The sequence below is a fragment of the Carica papaya genome, chromosome 8, assembly GCF_054855325.1.
Source record: "Carica papaya isolate Zhongbai chromosome 8, ASM5485532v1, whole genome shotgun sequence".
NCBI lineage: Eukaryota > Viridiplantae > Streptophyta > Magnoliopsida > Brassicales > Caricaceae > Carica > Carica papaya.
The window spans coordinates 6080904-6093058 of NC_142316.1; the positions used below are offsets into that span (position 1 = coordinate 6080904).

At 33.4% G+C, this 12155-nt stretch overlaps 2 protein-coding genes across 2 annotated transcripts; one reads left to right on the forward strand and one right to left on the reverse strand.

Annotated features, from left to right (window-relative positions):
• Positions 1–2541: 2541 nt before the first annotated feature.
• Positions 2542–8051, forward strand: SQD2 (sulfoquinovosyldiacylglycerol 2). The gene is made up of 11 exons (XM_022032915.2): positions 2542–3016; positions 3749–3815; positions 4509–4579; positions 5175–5292; positions 5419–5492; positions 5730–5785; positions 5858–5941; positions 6103–6190; positions 6267–6344; positions 6750–6806; positions 7335–8051. The coding sequence occupies exons 1-11, from the start codon at positions 2676–2678 to the stop codon at positions 7828–7830; spliced, it is 1530 nt and encodes a 509-aa protein (XP_021888607.1). The 5' UTR covers positions 2542–2675; the 3' UTR covers positions 7831–8051.
• A 1700-nt stretch (positions 8052–9751) lies between these two features.
• On the reverse strand, positions 9752–11445 carry LOC110807724 (HXXXD-type acyl-transferase family protein). The gene has a single exon (XM_022032933.2). It carries the CDS (start codon positions 11372–11374, stop codon positions 9962–9964), a length of 1413 nt encoding a protein of 470 aa, XP_021888625.1. The 5' UTR covers positions 11375–11445; the 3' UTR covers positions 9752–9961.
• Between the last annotated feature and the right edge of the window lie 710 nt (positions 11446–12155).

The window sequence follows — 12155 nt, forward strand, 5'->3', positions numbered from 1 at the left end:
TTTAATCAGAAAGTTTCTTGGATACATCCCATTGTTGGTATGGATATCTCGGAGGGAGTTTTTATTAAAATCTTGCTATTAATTTCTTGGAGAAGAAGATGAAGAAGAGAAAAAAATCTTTATTAGTAGATATCAATGAAAAGGATTATATGAATCTCTTTTTTATATTTCTTTCACTTGTAAACATATCGTAAAAGTAAGTTTGTAAATTGTGCATGAGATTTAATAATGGTAGGTCAAATTCTCCAGATTGAATGGCCCAAAAATATTGTGTTAAATTTTCGTGGGCTTTTTTTAAATCTGATGGGCTTCCAATAGAAACAGTTTTTTTTTTTTTTTTTTTTTTTTTCTAAAAAAAAAGTGCTATTGACAAACTATTTTTTTTAATAATTCTCTTATTATACTATTTTAAGATAAATGATGATTCCACGTGAAGTATAATTATATAGGTTATTAATTAATTAGAAGAACATTCAAGATTAAGTAAGCTAATCAAACCTGAAATTCTTGATTTATTTATAACATCATCATTTCATTCCTATTTAAAAAAAAAAAAAAAAAACTTGATGATTGTCTTTTGGGTAGGCATAAACTTGGGCAAAAAAAACTTGAAAAATAAAAAAAAAAAAAAAGTTAAAAAGAATTTTGGGATCAATTTTTACACGTTTGTATTCAAATTAAGTTTTTTTTATTAAATGATTTTTAATTAAATTAATCTTATGTCAATTTTAGTGTAGTTAGGAACACTAATTAATGAAAATAGATATTATTACAAATATATTTAAATTTGATCAGATGATGGAGGAGAAAAAATAAGGGATTGAAGAGGGTTAAGATGAAAAACAAAAGTCGTTCCTGTTTTCTTACTTTTGGAAAACAGTTTATTTTTCCTCTATGAGAAAGAAAAAAAAATCTAACAAAAAGCAAGAGCATTTTGAGCGTGAAAGAAGTTTGCTACTAAAATTAAATATTAATTGAAAAGTTAAAATTTCATTATGCTTATTTTATTGCATGCGTGAATTTACAAAACTAACTTGTTGCAAAAGCATTTAGTAAAAAATTAAGTAGAGTGCCACTAAATATATCTCATTATGCTTCAAAAAAAATCCAACTTAAGGGTCATCCAACATAGTGGCTTGAAATGAAGTCGTACTATGAATGGTCGTGTAAAATTTATTACAAATCTTGTGAATAATGCAAATTTTACTATTCAAACAATGCTTCATATTGTTTCTATAAAAAAAAAATTAATATAATTAATGATATGTTGTACAAATATTTCTTAATCAGTGTATTTCATTAACTTTAAATACATAAATATAAGATGTATTCATTCATATCACAGTCACCATAACATAGTGTTATTGTCAATATGGATTTGTTTTCCTACTGTCTTCTTGAGTTTGATAATTTTTTTTACCATCATGATATTCAAGGCAAGATGAGAAACTATAATTTATATTTGTAACTTATTTATTTCAATAGTAGAAGATCGAAGATCAAGTTTTTAAATTTGCACATGATGATAGTGTTGATATAAGATCTGTCGTCTCTTAAATAAAACTATTTGTTTATCCTATTTTTTTTTTTTAATCAACCATAAATAAACTTGCTCCAACATTTAAAATTTCAAATGCAACTTGATGCTTGGTGATCAAGAGTTAATATTATCATTGATTAAAGAAATAATTACAACCTATCATTTGTAGTAGGCCTTTTGAGCATATTTTAATTCTTATAAAATACATCTTCTAATATTTTTCTAATGTTTTATATCATATTTTTTATAATATATATCGATATTGAATTAAGATAATAGATATAATTTATCCCTATTAGTTCTCAATAACCAGTCAAAGAAAATATTTTAAACAATATAGAGTACATGTAACAAATTCTAGTTTTTGAAAGTTTGGTGTTTCTATGTCAACATGATTATTATATGCTATACGATAAATCCCCCATATTTTTTTTGCATTGTCCATGTGGTCAATACCTTTTAAAGATAATAAATATTTTTATCTAAATTTTAAATAATTACAATTCTTCTCAAAAAATATACTTAGCAATTATCTTAATTTAAATATTATATATTTTTTTCAAAAAAATTATCTTACCAAATAGGCTTAGATTTCATAGGTATATCAAAATAAGAATCACGAATATGGTATTGAAATGAATAAATAATGAAAGATGAGTTGTTTTGTTTGAATAATTTAGGAAGGTTTGCTTTGGATCTTCAAAAGAATAAAATTATGTAGCAAAAAGTCAAGGGAAGGAAACGTAATTATAAATTAACTAGAAGGGTAAGCAATGAGTTGTTTATAAAATAAAAAATATATATACATTTTTTAGAAATATAGAGGTGAAAATGTAAGACTTATAAAATTTTACTCTCTATACTTTGAACCTCGTATCGCTGAGTACTGTAAAATGTCAAAGGCTTAGGAGTTAGGACCCCCCCTGGTCGTGTAAGAAAACAAAAGAGGAAGAAGAAGGCATATGCTCAGACTTCTTTGACTTGATTCCTCTCCTTCCAAAAGAATATCCATAGCTTGAGTCTCATCATCACTGGAGATTCCTTTTAAAAAAGAAATCTTTCTGAGCAAAACCATTTTAATACATCACGTATTCATTTACCCACTATTCTATAAAACTATTTCTTCTCCAACATCATGACCCCTCCTACTCTCTCTATAAGTCCTACTCTCTCTCCTCCTTTACTCTCTAACCCAAATTCCCCTTCTTCTTCTTCTTCTTCCTTTTCTTCCTCTTCCTACGGTTTTCATACTGTCAAATTTTCGTCTGTTAAGTCTTTCAGAAGAAAACCCATCACTCTCATTTCCAATCAATCAAGCACTGCAACTACTACAAGACAAGTTTTTGTTCGAGCAAACAATATGACTATTACCGAGGTGCGAGACGAAGAGGAAGAGAATCCTCCTGCGACGATTGAATCCGATACAAATATAAGGCCTCGTCGGATTGCTCTCTTTGTTGAGCCTTCTCCATTTTCGTAAGTTCTTTGTTTTGTCTTTTTCTCTTTTTTACTTCTTCGTTTTTGCGATTGTGAGATTATCCATTACTCCAGATTGTTTTCAGATCGTAAGCTCCCAAATGTTGGGGAGTTTAGAGTTCAACTACTGTCCTTATTTGAGTTTCTTTGATTTAGTGATGATTTCGTAATGTTCGATAAATTGACTGAGTGACTATTGTTATGGTAAGGGTTGTCTTCTGTGCTATGCCAGCCACAAACGATATGAAGTTTGGATCCTACTCGCTTTCTATCTTTTATTGTCCCTTAGCTGCTTCTGGATATGGGTTTTCAACCTCAACTGAGAATTTCTTTTTTCTTTGTTCATCTCTCTTGTTGGTCATCATTGTGTATGAATGTGAATATTAAGCAGTCAAATTAGTAAAATTAAATTTAATCAACTTATAATTCGGGCCTTAGGCTGCACTTAGCTAATCATCTAGTTTTTTTTTCTGTGCTTTCTGATTTGTCCTAAAATTGGATGGACATGTAAACTGCAAACACTATTAGTTTCAGAGGGAAAATGTGCAGTATGGTTATGATTTAGGTAGTTTTGTAAACATGTGCTGAGTGAGGATACATTGTTTTAACTCTCCCTTTTAATTGTCCTGTATTTTCTGCTGGTCAAATTAGAGTATGGGCATTCATGAATTTGTTATTTTTTCTTTTTTTTTTTTCTTTTCCTTGAGAAATTGCTACGTTTTCATCTTGCAGATATGTATCAGGATATAAAAACAGGTTCCAGAATTTTATAAAATATTTGCGTGAAATGGGGGATGAGGTAAGTTAAATCATTGCTTACACTTCTGCACCATTTGACTAGTTATCAGTATGAAAATAACCTTCAGCAATATGATGTGTAATGTCTTGTTAGGGAATCTTTGCTATGCATTTTCTACTTCTCGTTTTATAAAATTATGTGTTACATACAAAAGCACCTATGGTGCTTAAGAATGAAAAATAACATTTGGAAAATGATAATAAAGATATTGTGTGATTTTGATAAAAATAGAAAGTTATTTTAAACTGATGCTATATACACACGATCATTTTCCAAACTTTATATTAATTCTCAACAATTAAATATATTTTCTTGTATAAACAAATTTGAATTTTTTTGAGATAAATAAACAAATTTGAATTTAGAAAATAAAACTTTAAAAATATTTTAATGTATTAAATAGAACCTACCATCTGTATAGCCTGATTGCTTTTTGATATATGATATCTTACACTAATTTTTGTCCTAAATATTTCCCTTTATTTAAACTGTCATCAAACAAATCTTGATGAACATGAATGAGAAGAAAAAAAACGGCTATTGCTGCAGAAACTTGGTTTATCTCTCATCTTTCTGGGCCAATTTCCTGCAATGCTGATGCCCCAAGCTGCTTCTTGAAATATCAAGTTTGCTCTATTCATGGAAATGTATGAACATGATGAACTTACTGTGTGGCTTTATGACACTCTGTAGGTAATGGTTGTGACAACACATGAAGGCGTTCCTCAGGAATTTTATGGAGCAAAATTGATTGGATCGCAGAGGTTGCTTTGATTAGTTAATTCCAAACAAATTTTTATCAATGTTTTTTCGTCATATTCATTGGCTACGCCTTTGTTATTTCCACAACTTTGTTGTACCCACCTGTGCCACAGCATCAATGATTTTGGATCTCCGGAGCACAAAGGATACTAGTCCAGGAATTAAGTTCTATTATTCAATATTGTCATGTTGGATGGTTATCTGTTCACTAGTCCACAATAGTAATGATTGAAGATTCGTTTTTGGTTAATGAAAATAGATAAGAGATCATGATGGTGGATCCTTGTATTTGTATTCTGTACATGTACACATAATGCAGCCTTCTACGCTATGTTGTGAAATAGTTTATTAGAAGAAAGAGTCCAACTTCTGGCTTTTCTAACAAATTTAATTACTAAACCTTCTTGGTTTTCTTTTTGCATTTGTCCTTTTTTTTTCCAATTTTCTTAAACCAACTTGCATTATTGTTTGTACTATTTAATGGGCTGGTTAAGCTGTTTTGGCTATTTATGTCTTTTTGTCATTTGAACCTAGTCTTTTGTTGTGCTACTCTCAAAACTAAAGCTTCTGCCTTTTCTTTTCTCTCACTTTTTGAAGCTTCCCCTGCCCTTGGTACCAGAAAGTTCCCCTATCCCTTGCACTTAGTCCCAGGATAATCTCAGAAGTCGCACGTTTTAAGCCTGACATAATACATGCTTCATCACCTGGTATAATGGTAAGACTTTCAACATTTGGTATATTTTCTTTTGGTGTGGCGTTGTGAAATCTTTCTAAGAATTGATGAATAAATAAGCAACTACTGCTTAGCAATTGACGGCTGATTGTTGCAAACCATCTGTAGGTTTTTGGTGCTCTTGCTATTGCAAAAATGTTGTGTGTACCGATTGTGATGTCTTATCACACCCATGTTCCAGTGTGAGTTTACGTCCTTGATTTAACCTCCCCCTACATATCAACAGTATTCTATGCTCAGAAACTTACTGGAAATAAAAATAAGGAAAGATGTTTCCATTTGCATTTAATTTTCTACCAGTAAATGAGCAAAGAATCTACCAATTCTTATGTTGCTTCTATTGTTAATAGACATAATTGATTTCTTTGAATTATGTTTTACAAATAGATGGACTAGAGCTGATTGTTTTTAATTTGCAGATACATCCCAAGATACACGTTTAGTTGGTTGGTGAAACCTATGTGGTTGATTTTGAGTATGTGCCCTTTCACCCTTTTCCCGTGTAGCATTTATGTGACTGTTATACTCAGACCGCTCGTTTGTGCAGAATTTCTTCACAGAGCAGCTGATCTAACTTTGGTGCCATCAGCTGCCATAGCAAAGGACCTTGAAGCAGCTAGGGTGACAGCAGGTGATTGATTATAAACAAATAAACAGAATGAATTACAATTTCACTGCATGGTTGTGTTTCATCTTCTTGCATTATTTTGATATTTTAGTTTCCTGGTCCTAAAACTTGGTTCCATGCCTATTCACATTATCCTAAACTATCTTGCACTTTCTTCTTGCCAGCTAATAAGATTCGCCTTTGGAATAAGGGTGTTGACTCTGAAAGTTTCCACCCACGTTTCCGCTCTCATGAAATGCGGTTAAGACTAAGGTAGGCCACATGTTGTACAACTTAGAATGTATTTCTTTCCTGCATCAATTAATTTCTCATGATGTTTCCTAAACAGCAATGGGGAACCAGAGAGACCATTAGTGATTCATGTTGGTCGACTCGGGGTCGAGAAGAGTTTGGATTTCCTCAAGAGGTAGCACTCATAAACTGATGAACTTTGTAACCTACCAGTTAGTCTTTTCATTTTGTGATTCATTATCCAGGCATAAGACGTACACAAACACATGCATAGATCTTGTTCTGGTGCCAATAAGATCAGTAGAATTCAGAATACTTGAAACTGACACAATTGAGCTATTTAAGTGGTTGTTGATTAAGAGAACGTCTAAATATTTTCATTGAAAATTCTCAAAGATTTCCATTTTTCCAAATTTTAGCAGATTTTCCTGTCGTTGATATTGTTAGCATGGTGCTTGGGTTGGAATTATGTTACCACATCCTGATTTTTTTTTAGTGTATACATCCTGATTCATATCCATGCATATTTAAGTGCTTATCTCTTCCAACATCCTAAATATTGGATGATCTTATTTGACAGTGTCATGGATAAACTACCAGAAGCTCGAATTGCTTTTATTGGAGATGGGCCATACAGGTACTACTACTGATCTTTTTGGCTACTCAGTAACTCAATTATTCTTAATGAAGCATTATATTTTTACTCACAGTTATTCTTAAAGAAACACTAATATTCATGTAAGACATTAACTCAAAAAACTAGGTAATTTTTCTTCTTAGTTGTGCTAGCTTTGCCAGTATCAACTGGGGGTCAGAAAAAGGAACAGAGTAGCTCTTATATCCAAATGGCTACTTTTGATAATATTGTTAATTCCATGGAATATGAATAGAGATATAGAAATGAGATTAAAGTCTGGATCAGGTTAGTATATGCTAATTCTATTTTTAATTTAAGTTAGCTGAGTTTGTGATTTTCTACCTAATCAATTACAAGTAAAATTTTATAGGAATTTGATGTAGGAAAATAAATTTTATTTGCTTATGAATCAAATAGGGAAATTATAATAGGGAAATATCAAGTAATTGAGGTCAAGAAAAAAATTGGAATTGGGTTTTCAAAATGCCCCAGCATTTTGTTTTACTGAGCATGATTCATGTTTCACAGGGAGGAGCTAGAAAAGATGTTTTCTGGCATGCCTGCAGTGTTCACCGGGATGTTACAGGGTGAAGAGCTCTCACAGGCATATGCGAGTGGGGATGTTTTTGTGATGCCTTCAGAATCCGAGACACTGGGACTTGTTGTTTTGGAGGCCATGTCTTCGGGGATCCCTGTTGTGGCAGTTCGTGCTGGGGGAATTCCAGACATCATTCCACCAGATCAGGATGGCGAAACTGGCTTTCTCTTTAATCCTGGAGATGTTGATGATTGCTTGAGCAAATTGAAGCCTCTTTTATATAACAGTGAGTTGAGAGAGAGCATTGGTGCAGCTGGACGTGAGGAAATGGAGAAATACGATTGGAGAGCAGCAACTAGAAAGATACGTAACGAACAATATAATGCTGCCATTTGGTTCTGGCGCAAGAAGAGAGCTCAGCTTCTAAGACCTCTACAATGGTTGGCAAAACGCCTTTTCCCATCACCAGAAATTAACTGCAGATGATGCAGAGAGTCCCCTCAAGAACAAAAGAGGGGAATGGGGAGGATGGAAAAGATGTAAAGCTGGTTTGGGGTTTGGTTTGGGTTTCGAAGAAGCCCCAAAGAGGTGGTATGCGTATAATTTGATTGTTTGTGATATTTTCACTTCTTTGTGTGAAGGATCTTCGATATGGTTTGTCCTTGTATCAAAACTGAATGATTCAATATGAAGGGTAGTTAGGGCCAGAGTTATTCCCTTTTTTTCTTGGCATTTTTTCTCATGTGAATCTTTCTTTTCTTTAAAAAAAATGAAACCTTCAAAGCCATATGACCCTAATAGATTGAGGAACTGCAGTCCAAGACATTGTTTGGTCAAAGAGATTCTATTTCTTAATATCACTGAAGAACCCACCAATAGATGGTTTTTATGTGTGATGATACAAAAGACATGGTGAATCTAATGGTTTATGGATTGAGACATTATGATTTAGTGTCAATAATGATGATAATAAGAAATTTAAGTATGGGGTAACATAAGGGTTGTCTGTGTTATGGACCCCTATACCATTAAATATGAAAAGAATTTTGTTAAGGTGTAGTTTACTTCAGCATGTACAAGTGAGAGATCTTGACATGTGAATTGGGTTGAGTTCTGCCATAGATGGGCCAAGTAAACTTATTATCTATAACCCAAAATCATCAAAACCACCCACCCACTAAGCAATTTAAAGACAACAAATGAAGATTCATACAAAAAATTTTGAATAGTTCAAAAAAATTCTTGATGAATTTTGAATCTAAATTTGTTGATGAAACGCAATTGTGTGAAGATGGGTAATTATTTTATTGTGAAATATGACATTGTTGAGATTGCCATTTCTTATCCAAACAGCTTTTTAATGCTCATAGCCATGATCATATACCTTGATAACCCTCAATCATTGTCCTTGCTTTAGTACTGTAAGTAATACAATCACATTCAATAATATAATTCCCCACCACCACCAACTGTAAACCCAAAAGTCACAACTCACAACTCATCATTTCTTCTTTTCTTTTTCCATTTTTGTTTTTGTTTGATTGTGAATTGTAACTTTGCATCAATCAATTATCAAAAGGTTCAAGGTAATGTTAATTTTTTTTTTTAAAAAAAAAAATTAATTTATCACCAATTAAATTATGGGCAAATTACTATTTTTCTTCATGGGTTTATTATAATATCTTGCAAAATTAAGAATAATAAATTAAATAATATATCAAAATTAAACCGAGAGGAATTGAGTAATAAAAAAAATATATTGAAGATCAAATTATAACAATAATAAAAAAATAATTCAACAATTTGCATTGAAAATTAATATGTAATTGTAAAAAATCAAGTTACCTTTATATTCAATTAGTTCCTTTATGATTCAGTGTTCATTTCCATGGCGCAAAAACACTATATCACTAACATATATACAATAATAATAATAATAATAATAAATTATCTATCTTCATATATTACTTAATTATCTTTAATAGGAGACTAAGGTTATGACAGTAAAAAATTTGTAAATGTGAGAAATTTATTTGTAATTTTACATTTAATTTAAATAACCATCACAAAAAATTATTTTTAAGATCCAAAATTGACTTCGGTTTATAAAAATTAATGTTTTCAAATTTGATCAATTATGGTAAAATTAAAAATATATTCTTTTAATTTTACATAAATTTTTGTTTGTGGGTAAATTTTTTTATTGTTAGAACAGAATTAATAGCCACTTCTTGTTAAAATAGATGTAAGTTTATACATAATTTTCATGATATTTACAAATTTGTTTCAAACATAACTTAATAATTAGTTATTGTAAAAATAATTATTTTAAAATTAGTTTTCTAGAATATTTTACCATATATTTATATTTGATATTTTTAAAAAAGAAAATTGATGATAGTATATATTTAAAATTGAAAAGTTTGTCTGATTTCATCACGTTGAAAATAAAAAAGTAGCAATTTACAAAGCTTAACCCACAGGTGTGGGCCGACGGCAAAAGCCCAAACATCACTGCTTCGGTTCTTATCTTCAAATCACATCCGTCCAAATTATGACCCCCCATCATTTGGACCTTTATGCAATCCCTGATGAAGCGCCACTAGCCTGTAATCACTCACACCATTTCCGATACGTACTGCATGAACTCCTCGTCCATCTCCAGCCCAGCCATTGTATCCGGCGCCAAAACTACCTCGAGATCAACGCTCCCATTTCCTTCTCTCCCTGGAAACGCCGAGATCTTACCGTCGAATTTGTTGGCCCTACCACTCCTAACGGCCAAAGGTCGGCCCCACCCGAAATCGTTATCGTACATGGGGAATCTGGGAGAGCTACCCATCGTGATTGACGCCCCGTCGAAGTTCCCAAGCGGAAACAACCTAGGCTGTTTCTCCCAATTCTCAACCCCTCTACGCACCGTTTTGTCATCGTGGGCCACCACGTTCTTATGCAGCAGATCGGCTCCCCATCCCAGATCCCGAGATAACAGCTCGCCGGCCGAAGCATAAGTCGGAATGCTCTGTATCGCGTTACCGAAATAGTACGGGTCCAGCCGTGGCTCCAGCCGGTGCCGGCAGTTTATGGCCATCCTGAACGTCGTCGTTTTGGTCTGATCGAGCTTCCTTGCGCGCGTTACGGACCGCCACAACTGTGCGCTGAGTGACTGGAAAGACGAAATCTCGTCCGTCCGATTGAGAACATTGCCATTACCCGTAACGGACGTTATCTTTCCGTTAGTGTCGCCATTAACGGTTTTCCAACTGTCGTTGCCTTGCTTTCCTAGTATTTCCTGACTAATTAACTCACCCCTGTTAGCTCTGTATTTAAGCTTTCCAATGGCTTCCTTGCTGAAATGGAAAATCCTCTCACGCAAAGGCTCGGCTGCATTGAAAGTTACAGTGGGTCCACCAGTAGGGAACTTCAGGACGGCGGGGGAGTCAAAAACGGTGTCGCGTGAGAAGTCAGGGGCCTTGGGAAGCTTCTGGGAGCCTTTACAGATTGCAGCGAGGGTGTTGAAGAATTGCCAGAAAGAAGTTCCGTCGGTGACCGCGTGGTTGACGGTGCATCCGACGAAGACTCCGTCGGTAAGCTCAGTGATTTGGACGGCGGCGAGGGGTTTGGAGTGGCCGGAGTAGCTAATGAGCCAGTCGAAGGTGAAGAAATCCTTGACACAGGGAGGTACATCGGTATGGGAGAGAATGGAGTGGAGGGTGATGTGGGGAGCGGTGGCAGTGACAAATTGGACTCCGGCATCGTTGCAGAGAATACGAACATGGCCGTCATGGCCGGTGGAGAAACGACCGGCGAGGGGAGGGAAGTGGGAGAGAGCAACGGAGAGGGAGTGCTTGAGTGAGTCGATGAAATCATCAATGGAGTAAGGGGGTTGAGTGAGGAGAACACCCTTTTGGATGTAGTGACAGGAAAGCATGGGGAGATCAGAGACGGAGAGTTTGAGAGATTTAATGGTGGATTTTTTATCTGGGTAGATTGTGCATTGGGAGAGGAGTGTAACAGAAGAAGAAGGCATAGTTAATGTTTTGGTGGATTCTTGAGGTTTAATTCAGAGGGGAAGAAGAAGTGGGAGTGAGAGAAAATGGAGAAGAAAGGGGAGATATATAAAGGGAAGGAGGGGGTTGGATACATGAACATGGGAATGAGTAGTTTCGTGGTGGTTGTTATTTGTGTGAGACTATACAATTATAATTATAATAATAATAATAATAATAATAATTATTATTATTATTATTATATATCCATTAGTTTATATGGCTGCTCTTTCTCTTTTTCTTTTTCTTTTTTTTTATTTTCACAAAAAAAAAAAAAATCAACAGAAGATGTATGAGGGATTAAGGTGCTTTTTCTTATTTCTCAATAGAAGTTCTTATAAAAGCTAACAACCTACTTTGTGTTTCTTTCCATGTTTATCAACCAACTTTAAAATTTAAGAGACAAACTATTTTAGGTAATACCTTGTTGGAAGTGGAAGCAGGTAAAAAAGAGATCAATACAAATACTCAATTTCTAATTTATAGCTGTCACTTTAAATCTCGAAGTACATACACACACACACACACACACACACATATATAATTACTATTACAGCTCTTAAAAATTCTGAATACATGAATATAATTAAGTTTAATTTATAAATTACAATTAAATTTAAAACATGAACCATTTAAAAAAAATTCAAAAAACACATTAATTATCATATTTTATAACCCACATTCAATTGAATTCTTTGGTACTCAAAAGAGTTTAAACATGTTGAAATTTATAACTTATTATTTTTAATACTATCTTGATTA